Here is a 26,112-nt window from a genome sequence, read left to right as displayed (position 1 = left end):
ATAGCTCACAAAGAAGTAAAATCAACAAACAAAAAATACTATCTTTCCATAGTCTTTCCTTACAACGTTCACCTTTGATTCATACCATTATAAACAGAGACGTTTAGTGTCACATGAATATATCCAAAAGCAAACTCAAAGCACAGGCATTTTAGGCCAAGGTCTGAAGCAAAGTCTGGCCTAAGATGTAGAGTACTGACCCTGAGATTCCCTCACAAAGTACTCAACCTGTGAATTAATTCTTACTCGAATACAAGGACAACATAGAGTTCAAAATCTTAATACAGAACCATCAAAAAAAGTATTGGCTTATTTCATATGGAAATTCCCAGGTGGTCAATAGGAAACATTTTTTTTTATTTTATTCAGAGTATCACCTGACTTTGATTTCATATGTCAGCTATATTATATATGATGTGCATTAGGCAATGCAGCGCATAAAAGTACATTCCAAGCACACATGGAATACTCCTGCCAGACTGCACTACAATTTTCCAGCTTCTGTTTTAATACTTGATGTCTGCATATAAAATCAGCAGGCCAAACAAGAAGGCTGACCTCAATTATATTCATATAATGTTCAGGAGAAAAGAGATTTGCTGGCTACACTGGTTGCTGTAAGAGGGAGCAGCCTGCAATACTGCACTATTACACTTGCAAAGCCTGCAAGGCTTAAGTCTTGTAAAGTACCAACACATTCCCAACATGTAGCAGTCTGAAGGGAATGCGTGAGATCCAAGGAGAAAAACTACTATCCTGTCTTAAGTAATACCTCCAAAAAATTTTTTTACTGAAAAGTCACAGATTTTCTAAGATCTTGAAACAAAAAGATTACAATTATTTTCTTAGCTGCAGTTTTCCCCCAGTATACATGATGCTGGGAAAGCTGTTTGGCTCTTAGCATATCAAGAGCTGGGATAATTAATAATAACAATTATAATCGGAGCAGTAGTAGTAATAATGCCACTACTGCTGCTGTGGAGTGATCCACGTATGCAGAGTTTGTGACAACCGTAAGAAGGAAGGTACTAGCAAACTGAGTAACATTATCATGTGTCTTAGAGTTGAGGAGAACCTCTACTGATTAATATTTGTAATAATTTTCTAGTTCCACTAGATTTTTTAACTCTCATCAATTATTAATTCGGTTCTGTTATCTGTACAGATTTCCTCAATGGAAACTAGTGTTTCAACTGTGCCACTCAGACAGCTGTGAGATGAGACACAATGCTTCTGCTCACTTCCCTTCAGTCCAAACACTTATCTCTATCAAAGTAAAAGTAAAACTAAACACTTCCATGTCACTAAAACTAAACATTTCCACATTGAATGAAGAGTCTTTTTTTTTTAATTAGATGTGGTTCCAAGCATCTCTTTTCAACCATCTATAAAGAACAATAATGTAAGTATACAACTAGCACTGCTGCACTGGCTAGTGGAGCTTTACCTTGTTTATCTTTCATTTCCTGAGGCAGATACAGCACCTCAGGAAGAAAACCTGAGCAGTATTGTCTTAGAAGACTAATCCATATTCATCCTATATCCTTCACTTCATTCAGGATCTAATCTCTGTATTCCATGAAGTCAGTAATAAAGATAATGTTCACGGTAAGACTGCAAAGATCAGGATTTCAATGAGGAAGGATGAATGATTATAAATTTCTTGCATCAATATATATGGATGCCTTTGTCCCCAACTATGCTGTCTTCCCCAACTATTTCAAATTAAAATGGTCAGATAAATTAAAATGTGTTATCTCTGCATGACAGAAAATAATACTAGCAAGTTATGTGAGGCACCATAAGGACGGAAAGCTGCCATGAGCTCTGTCTAAGATACTGTGTGTCACAGTCTATGTCACTTGCCCATGACCCTGTCACCTCTTCACCCTGGAGGCCACAAAATTGGGCCCGAGACAGCCATGATTTCATGATGACTCTGGGATAGTTCTGAATGAAAATAAAGCAAAATAATTGCTCTGCTAAATTGCTAATTGACGAGAAAGGTGTGAAGGTTTGAAAGTACTGCTCTGAGACTTCTGCTACAGCCATCATGATAAATATGCCAAGGCCCTGGCATCCTGAGGAAGGTTTTGAAGAGGAGTAACAATAAAAGCACAATTAGCAGGCAGTTGAATCTAGCTACCGATTACCTTTGGTTTATTATTCTATTTCCCAGTATGTCAGGGAAGGATAATTTTAAGAGGACCTACAAGTGAAGAGAGACTAGTAACTCTTGGCTTAAATTGCTATTAAAACTTGAACAGCCATTTTATTTTATTGACAGTTCAGCCACTAGTTCCAATAGGTTGAGGGCTCAAATTCACTTTCATTTGACATTGTGTCTTCAGTCATTAACATGATAGCAAGTCTCACAACAGCCCAACTTCAGTAAAAACAGTAATAAGACTTGCAATGGAATGTAGGACTACACCTCAAATCAGGGACCATTGCTTCTGTGACTGCATGCCAGTCCTATGCCAACTGATGCTCCCCATTCTCCAAGTAAGTAAACAGCACCCAGTGCTGATGAAGCCCCCTCTGCAGTAACAATCATAAATTGTGCAGATGTATTTGTAGCACATGATGGATCCAGGTGCCTCTCCCAGATCACCTATTCCAGAAAAATGAACAGGATAATTAAGCATGTCTGGGATTTACTGAGCTGGCAGATTTAGAACTGAAGGAGAACACCTTGTGCAGTAAGCAAAGTCCTGATGCATGCAACATTACCTGCAGGGGCAAAAGGAGACAGCCTATCTGCATGTCAGCTTCCCCTCCATCTTACATCCAGTGATTTTCCCACTTTCTCTCACCAGGCAGAAAATACCCTTATGGTACACAAGTTTTTAGACTAAACTAATATTGATAAGGTCATAATTCTGCTGGCAATACCAGTCAGCATCTGAAAATGAGCTTCATGTACATGTTTTACCTTCATTTTTTTTACCACATCTAGGATTAAAATTAATTCAAGCTTAAAAATATATACAACTATTTTTTAAGAAATTGGACACACAAAAATTCTTAGCAAACACAAAGAAAAGAGAAAAGTCAGAAGACTTTGTGTCTGCACTATTGAATTACCACTGCTGCTTTTTGGATGCCATGATAGAAATAATTATATAAATGTCATACAGCAACTGGCTCCGTGACATTCAGCATAAAAAACTAACAGTGTAACAATCAATGAAAGACCTGTCATCGATATTAGAAACATTATTTGGCAATGTAATAAATCATTAGATGGAAAATTACACTGAAACAGAAACTTTATGTTTCTTAGAAGTTTGTAGAAGTTCTCAGCCTCTCTGCACTTTACACCTTAAGACACATCTTCCGTATAATTGATATCCTCAGGTTTTTCATAGGTATTTCCTTCCTCAGTAATTGTGAGATTTACCATGGGTAAAACTTAAAACTGTTGTTTCGGAAAATTTTCCAAGCTAAAAGAAAAAAGTTATTGGAGGAACGAAAAAGAAAACAAACCCTATTTAGTATTAAAACTTCCTTTCTTAGGAGAAGCTGTAGTTCTGTGGAACAGTAGTGGCAGAATTACAAGAGCAAAATGGGCTTAAGTAGTTCCAAAAAACCCAAACCAAAACCAGAACAAGTAACAAAAACCAACCCAATCAACCTCCTATGATGGCTCTTGCAAATTCTCAATGTATTCTTTATAAAAATAGAATAAATGAGAGAGTAACACATAATGTCAAAGCCCAGGAAATCCAGGATTTCAAGACCCCTAACCCACTTCTGCTCCTAACTGGTTATAACACATTTTATGCCATATTCCTATTCATCACTTTGCACACATCTGAATCACAAATACCTTGCTACACACAAGGGAAAGTATTAAATGGCATAAGCAGAGCCCCTTTAGACAGTCTGATGACAGAAAGTTTCTAATTAAAGCTAACTAGCATGAATCTTGATTTTGTAATAACGTTCTTTACACATGATCAGCTCTACTATAGGAAGAGAAACAGTGATCTTAAAAAAAAACCAAACAAACAAAACATTAGAACAAGTTGCCCAGAGAAGCTGTGGCTGCCCCATCCCTGGCAGTGTTCAAGGCCAGGTTGGATGGGGCTTTGAACAACTTGGTCTAGGAGAAGGTGTCCCTGCCCACGGCAGGGTAGTTGGAACTGGATGATCTTTAAGGTCCCCTACAACACAAACCATCCTGTGATTCTGTGAAAACAAACTTGTTCTTCTTTGTGTGTTGTAACACAAAACATACACATAAGTCCATACACTGGTAGAAAGAATCTTACAACCACTTACTCCTTTGAATAACTCTTCCACATAAACCACTATGGACAGCTCGGTTAAGTCTTGGCAGACTGTTGGAGCTAGCAGAAGCCAGTTCCTTTGACTGTTAGCTGGGTCAAGAGGAACACTGAAGTTTTCAGCAAAGTCTCCTGTTTGACCACTGCTCTCCTCCCCACAGGAAGGAGGCAGAAAGCCATACAGCCAGGTTCTCACGCTACCAGCTGTACCACAACCACTGAGAGGATATGGCGAATCTTATCCAAAGGCTTTTCTCTTTCAGATCATGCATCAAAAAGAGGTGAGAAAGGTGTCAGATGCACAAGGTAGCTATGAGGAGACTTCTCATCTGTGTGTTGAATCCATGTGTCCAATGCCACTGGTCCCAAAAAGGTTCCCATAGTAAAGTTGCTAGTGGAGCATAGGCAAAGCTCTGAGAGGAGTGGGGGATCAGGAGGAAGGAAGTACATTTAAACTGACAGAAAACTGCAACTGCTACAAAGAAGCGACTTAACCTGCTGCAGGAAAATTCCCCTCACTAGGATGCAAAGCTGTATGGCGTGCCCCTGAAATCAAGGCGATCTGACTGAGGAGCGTGAAACCGAGCTTTAAATAGTTTGAATGACATATGACAGGCCACAAAATAAATATTTTGGCCACCAATAAGGTATGTAGTGAAGTCGCAGGGGATGGGAACAACATAAACTGAAAAGCAAATCACAGGCTCAACTGCTTCATTGGGTTTTTAGTACAACTTGGTTTGAGCTTAGGTAGAAGAGTCAGCCCTTCTGGCTATACCCAGAGTGAGAAAATGTGAAGGGTGAGTGGCTGAAAGTAACTTTAACTGAAGCAGTTCAAATTAAGGTATGTGTCCTGAATGGCAAAGGCTGAAATCACGAAGTTGTGGTTTACTGTAGACATGGCAGTTTAATCAAGGCAAGCTTTGTAAAGAAACAAGTTATCTTCTAACTGATCAACAGATACTAGTGGAAAAAACGAGCATTTGGAGAATGCAGACCTGTCATTTGGGATCTTCTTCAAAGACTTGAAGAAGGAGTTGCAACACACACAGCTTGTCTATTTTTCTTCAACTAAATCAGATGGCCTAATAAAAGGAACGACCACCCACTATAATTTCTACCTTGTAGGAATTACTAATACAGGGATGTATAACTCAATATATTTCACAACAAACAAAACAGCTCTTCTCAGTAATATGAGATCATCAGAGATGCAATGTCTTCCAATGTCAGCATACGTCATTATGGGGAAACTGAATCTCCAAATATCAAACAATAAAGTCCAGCAAAATAAATCTAAGGATAAACACTGTATTTGACACACTATGAAGCCACACACTTGCTAATATCAATATCTAAGCTCTAAATCATACTTTATTTACTTATCATGACCCCTACAGCTGTAGGTCAGGAGCAGACGCAGAGCCATTAAGAAAGTTATCATTCAAAATTACAGCTACATTGCCATAGGAAGTAAAATCCAGAGTCACCTTTTTTCTCAGGGAAATCATCCCAACTAACTGTTATTACTACTGAGAACAGAAAAACAAAGCTGTATCTTCAGTCTGATAATCATCATAGCTTTTCCTGTGAGCTTTAGTTTAGCCTTTGTTCCTTCAAATTTATTCTTTTTTTAATATCTTATTCTAATATAAAACTATTTGCTATTTTAAGGATGCAGTTTCAAACAAACTTTGACAGTTAACTAATTATTACCTGTCCAGATTACAGAAATCTAATGAGAGATGTTATAACCCCCATAACTTCTTGTGGAGTCTACTTCTGTTGTAAAACCTGACAGAAGAAGAAAACCAAACAGTATTACTTTCAACAAAGCTGCAGAACAAACTGGAAGTAGCAGAGACAGGAGAGGAAAAGAGAGAGTTATTACTTCACTTTACACTAAAAAATTTAGTCATTCATAATCAACAAACATAACAGTGGCAGGTAAGAATATCAACACTGCATTAGAACACCTACAGTGGTGAGAAAATACATACATACGTATATATGTATGTATATATCTGGTCATAGTGGACCAGAGCAGTAATGTATCTTCCCCTTATACTAAACGCACATCTGATTCTTTTTAACATGATGAGACTTGAAATACTCCTTTCTAGATTAACTGGACATATTATTCAATTTTGTCTCTTCTGGTAGATGCATTTAGCAAAATTAAGTGTTCTTAACAGCTTTTCAAGTGTTATTAAAATGGGATCTCTTGGACCCAAACAAAGACTACCTTGTTCTTTATTTAATTTCTGATTTCCAAACAATCTTTAAAGACTCAAACATCATAAAAGCACGCCTGCTGCAGCAGGGTACACAAATATTCCACAGATTATTCTCACAGTTTAGGTTACACTTTTCAAACCTCGTAACAGTCACAAGATGTTGACAATACTGTACAATGTTAATCAATAAAAGAATTTTTAAGGTTATCATTTTGGAATGCATAATTTCTACTTTTATGTCTCACAGATTACTCCTCCGCTCAATTTAACAGTTCATAATTACTACAGAGGTAAAAAGAACATGCAAGGTTAACAGCTATGGCTATGAGCTGTAACCTAGCCAGTGTTCCACTGTATAATTGATCTATTTTCTTCAAGAATAAAATTCAGAAAAAGAGAATTACTACTGGTGTCTCTATAAAAAAGTATAGATAGCCTGGGGGTAAATGCGTGGGATAATAGCAAAAGCAAGAGGAAGGAAAATGGGAGCGCACTGAGAGTTTATTTATAAATATCTGGGAACTTATTTCTTGGCACCATGTAATGTCTACACAGTCTCACATTGATATGACTTCTAGACAGCGGCCCTATATTTAAAACCAGAAAAACTAAGAATCAGCACACTAGACTTATGATACTTTTCTCAAAAATGAGTCTAGCTCTTTCCCAGTTGAAACTGTTTCAAGACTGTCAATTTAAGGATAAGATACCCAGAGTTTGCTCCCTGTACAAGTATTTAAAGGTTTTTCTAATCTAGGGTTGACAGAACTTGGTGTGATTGTAATGATAGCTATCACTGCTAAAGAGAATCACATTAACTCCTTTATGCACAGCTAACTTTATCTCCAGCTTTACCTTCTGCAACCACCACAAGTCAGGCTTTGGCAACCCTTCAGTGTCTCTGTGAACACCCTTTCCAGGTGGCAGGCTCAAGCATGTCTTTCTTTTTGGGTAAAATTCTGCAAGTCCACCTCAATTTTAGGTACTGTCCACAGGTCTCATTTCTCTTTCCTCACTTCTCTCATTAACATGTACAGCATCCCACTGCCTCTTCATTAGGTCACAGGTACCAAACAGATGGAAAAAAGAAACTTCACCTTCTCTAGTGTTCTGTTAGCAAGTACTGGCTACTCTGGTGGCAACAAAGCTGTCTTGTGAGCTGAACCATGATGCCACCAACGGGGACAACTAGGGGATTTCATTCAAAATCACAATACTGACTGAAAGCAAAATGCTAATACAGCAACAATTTCACTTGCATGAGAATTTTCTCCCCATGACTGGTTTTAGTGCTCTTTTGCTTATGTAGCAGAAGATGGCCCCTAGCAAACTGCAGAATCCTGAACACTTACTTAAAGATTTCCTGGAGCTGAAGGGCTTATATACGTGAATAATTCTGGGGTTTGGTGTCTTGCTTGTTTGCTTTCCCAACAGGCCACTAGTTGCAGTATGAAATACGATCTTTCCACAAAACTTGCATTTCTACCTTCGTAGAAAGCAAGCTGCATAAAGAACAGACCTTTCTGAGGCTTTTCAAAATGTGCCTAAAGACAACACGGAAGTCTGATCCATGTGTATAAAGCCACAAAGCAATGAGCCTGCCTACATTACATTAATGAACATCATATTTTGCATTTAAAGATCCTTGGAAAAGAATCATGAAACTAACATGGGCAGCTTTATTTGTATTCATCTCACTAAATTTTGTTCCCATAAATTTCAATAATCCTACTCTCTAGTTGGCAATTCAATCATAGATTTTATTTTTTTTTTAAGCCCTTAAGTAATATTCCATATCCGTCAAGCACTCTCGTATCCCAGCACCTCCTTCTTCCCAATGCACAATTAATGCTTGTGAATCAGAAGGGCTGTTTGTGTCACATATTTTACAGGCAGCTGTAATTCGTCTTCAGAGAAATTCTTTCCAGCACTGCTGGCATAAAGCAAGCCTACAGTTTCCACAAGAAATCCTACTAACTTATGTTCTTCTCCTCATAGCAGCAGCAAGTAGAAACAATAAAGATACAACAGAGGAACTGTGAGAAAATAGTGCAGTAGGTACACTGCTAACTCAGAGATAAAAATAAAGATGTTAGTACTTGTGGTTATAATCTCACCCTTCAAACTGGGTTGAGATTTAGAGGCTGTAGCTTTAGTTCTCAGGTCTGCCAAGCTTTCTAGCTCACTCCATATAAATATTTCATCTGTGCCTTAGCTGTCTATCTGTAAATGCAGAACAGCAGTACGTTTTCTTTCTGCTTCTATCTTGCCTTTTTCAGATGTTGAGATTTTAAAAGGGGCTGACATTGACTGCTCTGGCACAGCAGGGTCCTCATCTCAGTTGAAGATTCTCTAGTGCCGCACAGATCACTATGAACAGGACTCATGTGCCTGAGAAAACGTTAACTTGTTCTCATCAAAACTAGAATAATATGGTTTTAAAACAGTAACATACTTGAGAGACTGTACAAAAGCCACCAAGTCAATGCTTTGTCACTTTTTCCATGTATATGTTAGAGAAGGCACTCAATTAAAACATCTTCAAGAATCACGCTTGTTGCCTTTATTGTTGGAGTTTACCACATTCCTGTTATTATACATGAACTCTCCAACAACTTCTACAAATAGCACTGGTTTGGGCACAAAGTTACGATCTCTACAGGAAAAAAAAAAAACGCCTTTAGTTCACAGTTGCCACCTACATCCTGAGTTAATAACAGTGAAGTTTTTCTGAACTTACTCTAGCACTGCTGTGGCAGGTCTCTTCAGATTCTCTAAGCAACTGGAAGCAGATATTATCTTGAAAGTATTTCTTTTGAGATAAACAGATCAAGTATAATAAAGCTCAGAAAGGGGAAAGATGGAAACTCATGCACAAAATCCAATTTTTTCATTTAAATCAAAGACCGACTGAGTACACAGCCCTGCTGCGAATCCATCTTCAGACAGTATAAATTACTGGTTTGTATAGTCTAAGCCTCCAGGATAAACTGACCACTCTTGAACACTTCATATGCAAGCAAGTCTTCCAGGCTTTTCCAAAGCCAGTACCTTGTCCTTGGTCCTCCTCCCACCACTTCCCCATATGTATACCTGTAACACACAGGCATGCAGCACTGTCAGCAATCAAATGGCACTGAATGAAGCTACTTTACCCACTAACAACACAAACAAGTTTATCCTCAGAAACATGGATTGAAGATGCTACTTAGATGCTGGCTGTAGAATAGGATTTTTTTGTGTGTTTCCATCATGAAAAATCCTCATTAACTCCACACTCTTCAAAGTTTCCTCTATTGTTGCCCTTAAATCAGAAGGGAGTGACTTTCTAGTGAAGAAAGCAAGCTAAGGACATAAAGAGCCTACAATAGGACAGAAAATTTAAGAAATAAAATCAAACCCCACTAGTTATGAAAAAACCAGCGCTCGATCTGTTCTTCGGCACAGGAGAGTATGGAAAAGGACCTGTGGTTGTGAAGAGCAGGGCCCTGCTTGCCACCTGCACACAGTAACATCCACTTAAACCCCTGCGAAACCCATGTGTGTGGTTTCCAAAGAAAGCTTAGGGATTCAGCTGTCTAAACTACTGGGTACATTTTACAGTCAAATTATAGTAGGGTGATAGGACTCAGATATGATACAGTGTAATTTTGTTTTGATATCAAACCCCAAGTTCCTGGTCTCCGAGTACTGTCAAAGCCCAACTGCCCAAAGACCCTTGGTTCAGAAACTAGCAGTTCCTGAGCCCCACATGAGCACAGCTTTGGAAAAGGTGGATCTCAGAAAGCAGCTAGTACAGACGTATCAGAGTATTGCGTCGTATTCCCTTCCAGGGAAAAGAGTATCTCTGGGTGTTGGTAAGAGGCTGGCAGGGTTCGAAGGCTGCATCCTATCAACAAGTAATGATCCTTCTGGAGAGTGAACATTTTGTTTATTCACCATTGCAGAGGGCTGAAAGAAATTAAAGAGGGTGGGAGTGTCCCTCTAGAAAGGGCTTGGAGCAGGAGTCGGGCAGTCCCTGCGGATAAAACCTGGGAGAGGAGCAGCAAGGGGTGCATGCTTGGGTGAATCCATGTTGCTCCATGACAAAATGCTTCTGTGAAGAAAGCCAAGCCCCAGGATGTGAGATGTACCTGATACACCTGCCAGAACATGAGCATTCATAGAAAGGCTCAGAGAAAGGATTATGTCCACCCTTAAGAAGCTTTCTCTGAACAAAACCCAAACCTAACAGCAACCAATAAAGGCCTGACAAGTAAGATAATCCCCATGCATCATGGCCTCTTTTCCTAAAAAGTAAAAGGGTGTAAGCATCAAAGAAGTAAATATAGCATTTAACTCTGTATGCACAGTATTACCTTCTCCTAAGTAACTTTTAGGCTTTTTCACCACATTTATCCTGCAACATCAAATATTTTCACTTCCCTGTTTACCCAAACTGCAGGTTCTGATTTGTAAAGGTGTTGCCACAGCATACAACAAAGAAACATAACATTAATTTATACTATTTATTTTATGGTATAAGGAAACCAAGAATTTTTTTTTTATATTCTCTGTTCTATCAGGAGATAGTTAAACAGCCTGCCTTTGTAGAAAAAAACAAACAAAACATTAAACCAAAACTTCACCTCACACTATTAACTCAAAACCAAAGCTCTACTGCCTGAAGCTGAGCACATGGGAACATCCTGCATCCTTTTTGCATGAATAAAACTAGGTTTAGACTAGTATCACTCATGTTTCCACTTTGCCACCCCTCAGCTTCCAAAACAGTGTAGTCCAGTGCTTCAGTAGCTTGAAATCAATTCGGGTCCTATGCTCCCTCTTTTAGTGCTTATATGTGTGTAAGAAAACACATTTCCAGCTTGGCTCACACTGGTGCTCCTGCTCCTCCTCCTCCTCCTCCCAAGCGGGTTGCGTGGTGCCTGATGACAGGCATCTGATGGGTTTGTTAGGAAGCAGCGCATGCTCCTGCACAGGATTTTTGGCCACCTCCAACAGACGCAGCCCAAGGCTGGTTTTCAGCCTGGAACACCACCAGCGGGAGCATTACCCTCAGCATGCAAAAGACCTTTTCAGCAGTGAAAAATACCCTCAGTCAGCCACAGGCACAGCCTGAATGTCATATCCCATCCCCGCCCCCCCCCCAAAAAAAAAAAAAAAAAAAAAAAAAGACTACCTAATTTACCTAATTACTTAGCAAGAATTAACAGAAAGCACACACTGCCAATTTAACTATCAATTTTCACTCGTTTCTATTTTCTGGGTTTTACTCAAGGGACTACATATTCATTTGGTCCACTCAAAAAGTCTGCCTTTTTATTATGATTAAACACTGAAATGTAGCATATTTACAGCTAAATTTATTGTCAGATTCAGTCTGGAATTGGCCATTTGGCTGATTAAGCTGTACTATGTGAAGGCACCGTGACAGGTACTATTAAGAAATGAGAAATGGCAGATGGGCACTTCCAAAGAACCATCAGCTTTGCAAATGCTAATGCTACAACTGAGTATCATCTATTAAAAATGGCTATCAAAGGTTAGGATCCAAGCGCAACATCCTCCCTGAACATGCTGCAGCATGCTCTCCCATGACTTTGGGAAGGAGAAGTTTGCCATTTCCAGCAATACACTACTTCATGAAATAATTTTGATCTTAGCATTGGCCATGATGCTTCTCTAAATTTGAATCTTCGTTTGCCCTGGCCTGCTCAGCCTTCATTTGGGCTCTGGACTGTCATAAGAACAAGTGGAACATGCGCACATAGCCAAGACTACACCTAGACTGAAAATTAAAGGGCTTTTAAATGGAATTTAAATTAACTCAAATATTAATGAAAATTTAATTAAAAATTAAAAATATTTTTTTAAAAAATCATTCCAGATCAGAATGGTAATTTTAGGATGGAGCTTGATATGAATGGTCTGCAATTCTGGGTCTGTAGAAGATCCTTGTCTGAGTCCAGTGTCTCTGAAAGTGTTTCACAGGGCACCACACCACTGCATTTCCTCTGGAATCCTGTTGACTCCTGTTCTGCCTTTCTCTGCCTCCACATTTCTCTGAGCTCTAGGTGGCTTCACACAGCAAGGCTACCTTCTGGAAGTGACTGCCCTCCAAATTCTCCCATTCTTCCCCTCAGCAAGAAGAACAGGATGTAGTACTTCACTGAAACAAGCAAACAGGCAAGGACGTCTTCTACCTCAATTAAATATAAGAATTTGAAAGGAAAGGTGTTTAAAATATTAAATCCTTGGCCTGTGTGAAATGCTCCTCTTTTTCCACAAGGACTGCTACAGCCCACTTAGCAAAGGTAGTACCTGTGCAGTTACAGATTAAACAGTCCTTTAACCAGACATTTGAAGAGATCTGTTTTCTTGAGGGGAAAGGAAAGAAAGAAGAAAACACAGTATTTCACCTATACAAAGTCTGGGGTCAAAACTTAAAAGCCGACCTCCCAGATTTGAAGAATGACCTAAAGCAAAAAAGCACTGCTGTTCTAATCACTGATCTTAAGGACAACATAAGAATTAGGTTGTGACCAAAAGCTATCACTCTCATATGGCAGGCACCAATGCTCGCAAATTGATTTACACAGTTTCTCACTCTCCTGTAATTCTATTAAAGCATTTAACCCTGAAGAGGAGACTCCCAAGCTATGAATTACTAAAAACAGTTTTGCTGAATGCAACATATTTAGTTAGATAGCAAACTCTTAGACACAAAGGTTATATCTTCTTCCATGTATTTTTGCTGAGAATACTATCTGTACTCTAAAAATTGCATACTCTAAATAAAATATCTAAGGGAATACCACGGAATGTGATCTGTTACTATCTGTGTGCTGAGTAAGGGTCATTGCAAAAAGGCAATCTGTTTCTCCCATGAACTAAGAGACAGTAAGAGTTGTCCGAGAGTGAAACAGTAACCTTGAAAATTCATAAAGTAAGAAAGCATTTGTTAAGAAAATGGCAGCAATTTTAGATCAGCTTCAAGAGACAGATGAAAAAAAAAAACCTGAAACAGAGGGGGAAGAGAATAATCTCCTACATATTCAAGTTGTATTTTTTTAAATGAAATGTTTATCTGTAATTGAAAATCATGCAAATAATGACAGCAGCAGTGTGGGAGACCTGTGTTGGTGTATAAATGAGTTTTCAACTGCTTTTAATATTAATTACATTATATACTTATTGGAAGACATCTCAAACCTGTTTTGCTGCTCTCCATTGAGCTTCAATTAATAATTCCGAGGAAGAAGGCTACCTTCAGCAGCAGATACAAGTTATGTATTCAATGCTAAGTAAATAATTCACAATTTTATTAATAATAAAGAAAACAACCTCAAAGGGTGGTTACTTTGGCTTTGGCCTATTTTTGATTATTCTTAACAATTACCTTTTAAATCTGCTTACTGTCTAAGAGTGGTGAAAGCTTTGCTTAAAATACTTGCATACTGTGAAACAGAAGAATGTATGCAGTATTTATGTAACATTAAAATATTTCTATGCAAGTTGCACAGACATAGCAACATATGTCACACACTGCAAAAAGAAGATGTTTACAGAAGGCCTGGCTAGAAGGAATGCAATGGAGCAATACTCTGGCAAAAAGAGTTATGACTTTAAACACCCAAGACTCCTTATCTATCCTTTATCAATTATTCCAAGGGCTCAACAGAATCTACGCCAAACATTGAGAAGACAGAGTAGTGCAGGTGGGTTACTAACCTTAAAAATGTACGTTTATTATCCAGGGAAGCAGCAATAATAGAATCATAGAAAAGTAAGGCTGGAAGTGCTCTCATGAATTCCATTCCCCTGCCTCAGGGCAAGATCAACTATACATAAACCATTTCTGACAGATATTTGTCTAACTTGTTCTTAAAAACCTTCAGTGATGGAGACTTTGCAACCTCCCTAGGCAATCAGCTGCAGTTCTTAACTATCCTTACCATTAGAAAGATTTTCCTAATGTCTAACCTCAATCTCTCCACCACAATAAACTTGTCTGTTACTTCATGTTCTATCCTCAGCAGAACTGGAAACCAGTTTCTATTACCTTCCTCTTTACATGAAATTTCCATATACTTTTAAATGGTTATCACATCTTCCATCACTCTTCCATTCTATAAATGAATAACGGCCAACTGGGTCATATGCAACCCGCTGGAGCAATTCATCTAGTATCCCATGTAATTCCCTCAAGGAGCCTCGCTATTCCGGAACTCCCACCCCATGCCAAAGAAATCTCCACCCAAAACACCAGCAGTTAAGCAAAACAAGATTTAGGGAGAGAAGCCAAACTGAGCAGCAGGGTCTTAGATTGCCTTCCTGCAAAGAAAGGTCCCACAGAAACCAGAAGTCACTGTGGAAGAGATGCCACGTGGGGAAAGGTACTCGCCCCAGAGAAAGGCAGATGAGGAGACAAAGAGCTGAGTCTAGAAAAGAGGAGAAGAGGCAACCCAATCTGGAATTAAGTTGTAGTGAGTTGGTCTGAAAGTGGGAGAGGTCTGGAAACAAAAGTAGGTGATAGAAGCAGTGAAAAGCAGAAGATTACCAGAGAGGTAGGAAATATGGAAGAGAAGTGAGACCAGATGTTAAAACAGTGAAGGATAGAGGAGTCTCAGTATAGAAAGAGAGAATTTGAGCACTAATGGGGGAAGAGGTGGCAAAAGACTGGGAAAGCATGGAACAATGAAACACAGGACAAGAAGTGCAGCAGAAGTCCTGAGTGCCAGGGGGATACAGGGCAGAGGCAGGGGGACTGGAGAAGCTCCACCAAGCTGCATTCCTGTGAGCTTGAGGATTTCCTAACAGATGAGTTCACTTCCTCTGCTAAAGCAGGGAGCCTGGGGATAGTATCAGCCAAGCAGAAGTGCTGCTTCTTGGGAGTAATTTTGCCTCTCTGGATATAGCCCAAGGTCAAGCTTTGGCAACAATGACCTTGAGAGATAAGGCTGCAAAAGATTATGGAAAGATTTGAAGGTGCCATCACTTCCACAGGGGAAGGTGTGAGGGCGAAGATATGAAGCTGTGACAGAATGGGATCAGAAGGTGACAGGAAAAGTCAGTGCTAGACTGAAAGGCAGGACCTATTGCACAGAGCAACCTCTTACTATTTATTCAGGTTTCCATAGTGCCAGAGCTAATAATCCCTCTAGGAGTGCTGAGGGTCACAAGGCAGGAATACCTCAGAGTCAGCCCAGGTCTGTCAGAGCTCGTGCTGAGACAGAGCTAATAAAATCCTGATGGACATAAGCTGACCTTGCAAGGTCAAGAGGTTCCACACACTGATTCCTAATCCATCCCACAGTGTTCCCCTTGACTATCCTAGATGCCCCTGTGTCACACACTCCCCAGTGATGGGGAGGCAATTTCAGAATCACGCGGTTCTCCTAAACGAGCATTCAAAACGAGCACTGGTGAGGAAAGCAGCTAATTTAAAAATAGAAGTAGGCTGTCCAGGATCCCACCACTATTACCCTTACACTGGTGCAGCACCAGGGGTGGCCAAAGCAGAAGGTGTAGTATTTCATGGCAGCTAAGAAGCATGCAAGTGAGGTGGCCCTTCTGACCATCATGCCAAAGTACCAGTGTATCATGGCCACATTCTTGACATGTAGCTCAATGCGTCGGACACATGCCCCAACACAAATCCCCACTGTTTCATGAGAAAAACATATTCAGAGAACTTGAGAATTACTCATCTAGTCTGAAAAAGACTGTTCAGTTCTCAAGGGTCACACTGTCTAGATCTCTGGCCTTTTCTTCTGCTCTTCTCTGGATACTTCCAACATGCCTAAAGAGCACTGCTCACAGCAGAAACAGTACACCAGCCAAGCAAATGCTAAGTAGAGTGGAAAAATTATTTTGCATGTCTTACATGCAGACCCCTGTCAATATACTACAACAGAGCATATCCAGCATTGTACTGTTGATTCATAGCCATTTTCTGAACTCTTGCAACTGTCCATCTGTTTTCTGCAGACCTGCTGCCTCACCACTTATTTTACATTTTGATTTGCACAGCTGATTATTCCTGCCCAACCACAATTTAGAACTTGTCCTTAATGAACTGCATCTTATTTATTTTAGATCAGCTCTCCAATATACCACATTAATTTTGAATTCTAATCCTGTGTTCAGACGGTTTACGTCCTCTCCCTGGTTGTTGTCATCTGGATATATTGCATGCAGATTCTATCTAAGTCATTAATTAAAATAGTGAATATTTTCAGGCAAACCAGGGTAAAATCCCACTTGATTTATCCTTCTAGTTTGACTATGAATCACTAGTAATTATTCCAAGAACAGCTTTCCAGCCAACTGTGCACCCACCTTGTAGCCCATATTGCCACCTTGTTTACAAAAGGGTGAAAAGCCTTCCAAGAAACAAGATATACTGTTTCTCTGCTTTCAGGGAAATTAGGCTCCACTAACTAGGTACTCTGGAAACAAATCATGTAAATTCATTTAGCATACTGTTATATACAGGGTATTTATTTAAAAAATCAGTTAATAATTTGATTCCAACTTTTTCCCCCAAGTATCTGAGATAAGCTATCTAATTCAAAGGGGAAAAAGAACAACCCAGAAAAGTTTACGCTAGGTGCAGGGTTTGCCATTTCACAGCTTTTTTGAACCTAGACTGTCCTCTAAATGTTCTCCAAATGTAACTAACTGCTCAGCCATTACTTCAGCTATTTCACCCTATGTTGCAGAGATCATTAAATAAGCTCCAGTTTGTTCTAAAATACCTATTATCCTATCTCATTAGTTTCTAATCAATTCTGTTCCTGCTGTAGCTGGAATTCTTACCTTTCTCAAGGTCGCAGTCCTTTTCTTGCCACCTGATTACAAGTCACCCTTTTGGCAAGGAATGAGGTAAAAAAACGTCATGAACTACTCAGTCCTCTCTGCATTGTCAGAGTTTTGACATTCCATCTCAGCTAGTAGTCTGGAAATTCAGTCGTCCTCTTATTACTACTGAGAACATACCTTGTTTCTTTGTTATACTAGTTGCATTCTTCTAACGTAGTTTTACATTCATCTCTAGTAACATAATCTAGTTTTCACTTTCTGTATGAGTTCTCAATTTCCAGATCATGCAATTTTGTCTCACACTTTTTTTTGTTGGGAGATCTTTTATTTGTGCTTTTAAAATTCTTTACTGTGACTGGAAAAGTTAGTTCCAGTAGGAATTGCTAGCCTTCCTGAATTTCTCAGGTTTGTTTTCAAGGAATGTTACCTACCAGTTCTAGGAGCTGAATGAAACCTCTTTTCTTTCATATTATTGCTTTTATTCTCAAATTCTCTCTTCTCACCTTCTGAAGAATGATAAGCTCACTTTTTCATGATTACTATCATTCAATCTGGCTTTTCTCATCACAGGCTCAGCCACCTCCTTCCTAATCAAGCCTAGGATCACTTCCCTCCCATTGCCTTTTCTGCATTTGGTAATCCTGAACCTATTATACTTACTTACATGACCTACTGAAATTAGTATTTACCCAGTAAAGTGTAAAAGCTCTAACTATAAGCTGTTGTCGGGAAACACACAACAAAGTGATTGAATGAGCCCATCACTTGGAACAAGAGCCATCTGCAAAAAAGAGCAGCTTTGGCATCTGTGCCAGTAAAATGAGCATAGACAGGATCAAAATACCTCCTAGCCTTAACTGTAAGCATTTCCAAATTACAACAATTAGCAAGGTAAAAAGGAGGCTTATGAAATACTCTGAAGGTGGCTACTCAGAGGCATCATCTTCCCCGGCTTCTTTTGCCAGCACTCTCTTCAGCTGTAAATTGAAATGATTACTCTGATTGTTGCAATAGCTGCAATTACTTAGCATGGCTAGATTCAGCATTGACAGTGAACAGGTTTCAGATACCAAAGCTTTTTCTATACAGATTAGCTCCCTTCTGCATGTGGTCATGCCCCCTCTGCCACCAGCAGCTACTGTTTTCTCCTACAGCTAAACTGGCATTCCAGTAAAACTAAGGAGCAGTATAGTAAGGATTAGAGAAGCAACCATATGCACCTGCCATTACACTTTTATTGCAACTCTTAAATTAACATAACAGAGTCCAGTAAATTTCTCTAAGAACTACATGCTTACTGTTTACTGCTGAATGCATTACATAACAGAACAGGAAGGATCTCCAAAAAGCAAACATGAGTATCAGTTTGATATTAGCTGGAAGAAAGAGAAGTCCTTGCCTTCTCCTCATATAAAGCAATGCTATTTCAACCTTTACAAGTTTCCTGAATGTATGGTGCAACTGAATTCAATAGTTAATAATTCTTTGGTACAGCTACCAAGATTTGAAAATGTTTATTAACATCCTTACTGGAGGTCAGCTCCAAAAGAATGTAAGAATTTCTTATGAGAAACCAAGCAACCTTCACACTGTTAAAGCCTCCAGAACAGGTTGAATCTGCAGGGTTGTCTCACCATCTGACTGTTGTCCTGGGACTCCAGAAACCCCAGTTTCATCTCACTGAATGTTATGCACACTGTTTGCCATGTTTCCTCCACCCAGCAGCAGTCACAAGGTTACCAGCTTTCTGCCACCCCAATACCCAAGCACCCTGATCACACTGCCAACAACCCCTACCATCTGGGAGCTGAGGGATAGCAGATGCTGTGGCAAGAGTGTAAAGCTAGAAAGAAAATAATGTAGTATTGCAAAGGTGCTGAAGGTAGTAAGGTTTTTAGGAAAGGAGAGAGCCACAGAAGGCAGGGCAGGTAAGGAAGAAAAAAATCCCCACAGTAGGATTCTGGTGGAGAGCAAAGGAGCATCAAAACCCCCCTAGTAATTACCTAAAGGCTGGCAGAGAGTTGCGAGGAAAAGATGCACAAACAGGACAAGAATGGCAGTGGGGAGCTGTGGGAGCGCAGGCATCCAAGGCAGAGGCAGCAGAACCCTGCAGTGCTCCCAGACGTCACATCTCCCATCAGCACTGGAGCACATGTTGAGAAGATCTTCCCAATTCCTCTCCTTCAAGACACATCTCACTGACACACATGAAAATCATGTTGTAAATCAAAACAACGCAAGATGAGGGAGATGGTTCAAAACTGCACTGTTGCTCCAAACCAATGCGCTGGTGTGGACAGCCAGACACAGAGCTGCCACTCCATTGCAGCCAGAAGGGTGGGACCAGCCTCTGAGGGTGGATCTGCTTTGGGAAAGGACAAAGTGGAAGGCTGCCCACTTTGCTCCTAGAACAGAAAGCAATCCAGGGTAAAGCAGCCTGAGACAGAAAAATGATCTTCAATAGATACAACCATCAATCCATTAAACTTCTTTTACAGGCAAAAATTTTAAGTTGGAAAAACAAAGTAGTTGCACATCATAAACTTTCACTGTGGTACTAATCCATTATCTAGACCTACTAAAGCAGGAGGAATATCCAGTTCATTTTCTACCCACTTCTCTCAGGGTCTCAGCTGGCCAGCAGATGTGGAAAGATAGCAGCAGGATCTTCTGATCCCTGTCTCCTTCCACCTCTCAAATCAGAAACCAGTTCAGACAAGGAAAGCACTGCATGAATTCCAGTGGACTTTACACTAGAGGGAGCTTTTCTCAGAGACACGCACCACCTTTGGCATCCTTTCTTTCTCATGACATTATCTACACAGAAATACATTGGACTCAGGTGAAACAGTTACTGTTTAAACTCTCTGGCTTTGCCAGTTTAAGCACTGCAGCACATCAGTGGTGTGGGATGGGAGTACAAGGAGAAGGTACCTGGCAAGTTCTGCCCAGAGATGTGCTCTGGCTGACAAGATAAAGCTCAACACCGACATGCTTCTGAGAAGCCTCCTGATACAAACTGTGTCCATCTTATGCTCTCGCCAAACTTCCTTGTTGAACACAAGAGCAACTTAACAGACTGTGTTTTATACTGACCCAGGAGGCCACTTATTTTTAAGCTGTAAATAAGTACTTCAAGGAGGAAAGTTGAGATACATGTTCCCTAAAGCTTGTGACTATCCATTTCAGAGGGCCTGAAATACAGACAGTTGTGTATCTCACTGGTTAATACAAGCGCTGAACTGTTCCTCAAGTGAACTGTTTTAAAATACGATTTAAACTGAAAGTACTAGAAGGCACTAATGACAGCCAGGACCTATTCAATTTATCTTCTAAACTCTACTAAGCTCTCCCAAAATTATACACTGAACTAGAACAGAAGTCCTTACCTGTGAAAGCATTTGTGGCCTGAAAACCAGCTTCCTGCATACTGCTCACCCAGCGAAGCTTGAGATTCCCGTCTTAACCTGTCCTTACTGGAGACAACTGCTGAGCTTAAAGCTGTCAAGTCACTTCCATCTTAGCTTGTCAGAGTCCATTTCTCTTTCCATTCCCGTATTTGGCACCATCCAGTTCCCACCTGATCCCAGGTCTTTTGATCTGTAGACAGAGGGTTCTGCACTGAACCTAAGTAGGAAGCGTTGGACAGTCCCATCAACCAGCCAGCCAGAGGATTTGGGCCATGATGAATGTGGAAATGAAGCGAATCGCCTGCCAAGACTTTATTTCCCTTTTACAATGAAGTTCTAATCCTCTGTTCATTCAGCACCATTTTTTCAGGTCTTGGCCAACGGTGATGTTCAATTGTCTCTCCTCTCTTGTGTTCCTCTATCCTCAGGCACGTTCACTGAGGAATTAAAAAAGAAGAGATTATGTTTCCTGATGACCTGTAGCAACACTAAAATTAACAGACTCCAGGGAACAAAAACCCAAAACACATTATCAGGGATTGATTGTACACATTAAAGGAAATCTTCAGAAGGCAAATCTTGCGATTTTGCTGAGATGCAAAGTGTGACCACACAGCTCTTTGAAGTGCAAAGAGGAACAGTGCTGAGGGTGTCATATGCATCTCTGAGAACATGATATAATTTACATTTCAAAAGCCATATTTAGCAGAGATGGGGGCAGCAATACAATAACAAAATTGCAGTTAAAAGGGAAGAGGAAAAATACTCAAGGCTCTCAAGTCTAGTCTATTCAAAACCACAGTGAGATTATTAGCATTTCATGTATAGCTGCTCCCCTTCTTTTCTGGAGCAGGAAAAGGGAGTGCTGTCTGCTAACACTATAATATGGTTTTCTAACAATCTTCTGAGGTTAAATACCTTTGTATGTCTTGCTGTCAATTATCTATTTAAAATCTATTTAAAATCTCAATTGTGAGACAGATGACACTATTTGGGTGTCTTTAGACATTAGGCTAAGGTTAGAAACACCCACAGGCTACACAAGAAAAGGTGGTTATGTTTTTCTTGATACTACTACTTCTGCATGCAACTCACTGAAAACTACAGTTGTTGCACATCCAGCTTTTTAAAAACAGGGTATATTTACTTTTGTAGGCTGAAAGCAAATAGCAGACAAGTACATATTTAGGGAGGTGAGTGTATTAGAGAACAAGAAAGAAAAGAGGACTTGGAGGAGAATCCATTCACCCCCAGTCATCCTGTTACTTCAGGTAATAATGCTTGGCTCACTATCTCCAAACTCAGTGACACAGGCGGGTTCAGGCTGAAACTATGTCTGTGACGACCTTATGATCTACTAATGGATTTTAACTAATGAGTCTAGCCAGGGCTTGCAGTGCTGGATTGAACCCAAGGCCCATCTCCTGAAGCAGAGGTCCCAGTGTCCCTGTCAGTTCCAGCACCCACTGCTTCGGAGAACAGTGCAAGACCAGGCTCAGTGGGCAGGTATGAATAACCCACCAACCCACTCCCCAGCTGCACTTCACCCTTTTCCCTGACATGCAAAATCTGAACCCTGAAGCATAAGGCTGAGTTATCTCAGATGGCCCAGAACTTCAGAGAAGAGTCTCATGCTCCTTTGGGCACTTCCTACTTTGCAGGCAGCTCCGAGTGCACACCCAGTCAGCTCAAGAAGGATTCATTAGGGCCCTTTCCTGGGGGACATAAAGGATCTCTTCTCAGGTGTGTCACTGAAACCAAGTAAGCCTAGCACCTGATAAACATAATTTTCCTCAGAACACACTGAATGAAAACTAGCTGCTAAAAGACAAGTTTTCAGTCTTAATGATGTTGCTGCTTTTTTTTTGCCCAATTTTGTTCCGCCAGTATTACTGAGGAGCACACGTTTTTGTCTCAAAACACAGCACAGGACTGACTGATTAGTTACTTGTATTGAAATCTGGTCATTTGCATTCAAATCAAATGAGGTTACAGAACAGATTTAAGATGTTTTCCCCTTTTTTCACCCAAATATTTCAACATAAAAGCACAGAAAGTAGAAATTAAGGAGGAAAAAAAAAAGAAAAGAAAATGTCTTTACATGTAATATCTTCTATCACAAAAAGCTGCACAAAATAGTCTTTAAAATGCTATTATTCCTGAATGTCAAGATGCTTTTTCAGCCCTTCAGAGTGCTCTATGTAACTAACACCCATTTCATATCAGGTTATGTTATTCTAAATACACACAACTGAGCAAGTGTAATATACATACATCGCAGCACATACTTCTTTCAGATGTTAGCATTGTGGTAACTATTCTGTAATGACTACAAGTGGATGCTGCAAGCATTTCCCAAGCTTTTTCTCTAGAGGCCTGAGCTGCTTCTATATTTATAAGAGCAGGTCCATGTTTACATTCACATTTTCAGCCTTAGAACTCTTGATCTTGGTTTATAAATCCACAATTTTGATGCCTTCTGTTTTCATCCTTTTAATTTCTCTCCACATCTTAGAGATACTCAAGAGATGTGCACTGATACCTCAACATCCAGGAAAATTCTCTTCTTGTTACATCTTTGTAGTAGATAGAATAAATTTCTTATTCTTAAGAGTATAAAATACTTTCACCTTCTCAAAAAATAACTTTTTATAAAAAGTAGAATTATTTTCCATACCTTCAACAGTTCTGCTAAACTAGTTAAGAACCCAGCAGTGCTGAAGAAACTCTATGGCACAGGTACTTTCGGCATTCACTGCTTCTTCAGCTAGGAAGATGTAATTTTAACACTACAGGACACTGAAACACTTACAGAGTTCATTCAGGCCTTAAAATTTAGAAGGCGACGCACTGCAGTCTCCCTTAAGGACTCAAGTGACAGAAAGTACTAATATCTCTTGATTGCCCTAAGTGAGCATTTTCTATCACTGCAAAAGACTCTTGTCCCTTGGCAGATAATGAACTCGGTGGTGGCTAGCAGGACAGAAGACAGGAAACGGAACAAGCTGCTGGGGCTAGCCTGTGCAGTGCTCAGTGCTTCTTGGGCCTCTTCACAACTTAAACCCAAATTCACTACTTATAAAATGCTTCACAGTTACTGCTAAGCGAGCTATTTAACGAGTATTTTCAACATGCAGACTTTTCATCAGTCATATCTGCACAACAGTTTCAGGTCTCTCAGTTCTAATGTGGTCAGGGAAGACAAAAAAGCAGCCTAGCTGATTCCACAGTAGGCCAGGAAAAAGGCAAACTCCATTTTTAACAGCATGTAGCATTATGACCTTTCTATTGCACTTCGCATTATCCAGAAATTTCCATTAAAACAGAACTGATAAAGAGAGGAGTCTCGTGTTTGTTTCCTAACAGACCGGCATGTTTGCATGTACAGAATGGGCCAGGACCTATGCTGACACATTTTGGTATGGCCCAGCAACTCCAGTGAAGCTGTACGTTTATCCTTTTATACCAGTGTGGTGCAGAAGTGTTAAAACAACCTGCTTGAAGGATCAAAAAGTAGAAATATGTGTATCTGAAAAAGAGAGTGAAAAGTAAATAAAACTGACAGAACTACAGTAAGGTATGATCTTGGATATAACTATTATACTTTTCACAACCGGCAGAGACCTCTGTGGGAACATATCCTGTTACACTGATCAGATGGCAAAGAGAAAACGTAGACTAGAAAGACTAGAGATTTTCTTTTTGCTCCATCTGTTGCCTCCTTTCTGATTGCAACAGGAACTCTGCTTCTACTTCTGCTTTCATTCATCCACTGCAATCTCACGCGATTTTCTGAATCAAACCAAAGCAAAACATTGTGTTTTACAAATATATAGTTGTGCTATAAAGATTTTCGGCTACTGTGCACTTCAGTGATTGAATACTTAGAGAAAAAGCCAATCTATTTGTTTTCATCCTCACTGCTTTTCTCAGATTTGGTCCTGGGAAAGACACCACCATCTGAACCTCACACAAACTACAAAAAGAAAATATTTTGACTATTTAGCACCTTATGTGAGTTACATGTTCTCATGGTATATTTAGCTAGTCAACCTGCTATTCCTCTTTTCGAAACATTTGAAAATGCATTATTAACTGGTCACTGTAAAAAAGAATCTGAGAAAAGTAACCAATAAGTGTCATTAAATCCTGAAATAATATCTAAATTTCATGAAGTATTGTACAATCATCAGTCAGGACCAAGCTTGGAGTAACTTGCACTGAAAGAAGAAGTGAAATACTGTTTCTTCCAAGACTGGAATGAGTTAAGGCAGCATAGACTTGGATATATATTTAAGAAGTTTCTAGCGGAAAACTACTTCCAAAATTTTGTTTTTATACAATGGTGTTTATAAAAATATCCTTTAAAGTTTGCTCTAACAATTATAGCTCACCTCTCTAGCCCCTTTTAGATTCAGCAAATTTCTGGGCTTTGGTTTTGCTTCTCATAGAGACTTCTAAACCAGATATATTAATATCTACCAGTTACAAGTACTCTTTTTAGATGGCAAGGCCTGCATTTTACTGTGTGATCCTCATTTATTTTATTTTCTTTTATCTAAAATTTGTCTTTTTTCCAAGACATCACTGCACCAGTGTTGACTGACCCATAGTTCTCGGGGAAATAGCATGCTCCATAACTCAAAGACCGCTTGAAACACTCAAGGTGACTTTCACAGGAGACCATACAACCATACACAAATCGAACAGAGAACCATATGTTTAAAATATGTTTATCTAATCATATTGCTCTCACACACACTCATATACATCATTTGTTTCCACTTCCTATCTTCAGTATTTGTATAGGTCAGTTGTGACTTCTTAAACAGCTGCTGTATCTCACTTTCTTGGTGCTTTTCAGTGACATACAAAACGAGTTTGTATGTGAGGCTCTCTTATACACACTTATATTCCTACAGATACTTTCAGATACTCTTCAGATTGTTTAGTAACAGTGTCCAAGCTTATTTTTACTTCCCTTTTTGTTACAGCACTCCCTGAATTGAGGCAAATGGAGGACAATCAAAGCAAGGTGCGGTCTTTCTGCATTGGTTGAAGCAGGAAGCAGGTCTTGAGAAAAGGGCATATGGCCAAAAGCAAGCACTGTTTTTTCTACAAATAAAGCAAAATATATCCCCAATGCCAGCACACACTGAAAAAAAACCCACAACAGACAATGCCTAGTTTAAAACAAAAAAGGATGATTGTTTTGGTACAGACATTTCTTCTCCTCTTCCTGTTTATTTCTTTTTGGAACAAAGCAACACCTGAAGCAATGATATAACAATCAGTCTGTTTAGTAGCTTCATGCCAAAGCGAATAGCCCCTGGTAACCAAACAGCAAGG

General features: G+C 39.6%; 1 protein-coding gene across 2 annotated transcripts in view; it reads right to left on the bottom strand.

Moving 5' to 3' along the window:
* The window catches only part of LDLRAD4 (low density lipoprotein receptor class A domain containing 4), a 180,477-nt gene extending 159,383 nt beyond the window's left edge, over positions 1-21,094 (bottom strand). For both annotated transcript variants that reach the window (XM_061448869.1, XM_061448870.1), the window contains exon 1: positions 20,743-21,094. In XM_061448869.1, coding sequence (XP_061304853.1) covers positions 20,743-20,782 — 40 coding nt within the window. In that variant the 5' untranslated portion in view covers positions 20,783-21,094. The remainder of the gene's footprint in view (positions 1-20,742) is intronic.
* Between the last annotated feature and the right edge of the window lie 5,018 nt (positions 21,095-26,112).

The sequence above is a fragment of the Pezoporus flaviventris genome, unplaced genomic scaffold (genome assembly GCF_033815535.1).
Source record: "Pezoporus flaviventris isolate CSIRO_AGI_PZ_B2104156 unplaced genomic scaffold, CSIRO_AGI_Pfla_v1 ptg000007l, whole genome shotgun sequence".
Taxonomy (NCBI): Eukaryota; Metazoa; Chordata; class Aves; order Psittaciformes; family Psittacidae; genus Pezoporus; species Pezoporus flaviventris.
Note: the sequence above shows the minus strand (reverse complement) of the source record. Positions and strands in the feature narration are given on the sequence as shown.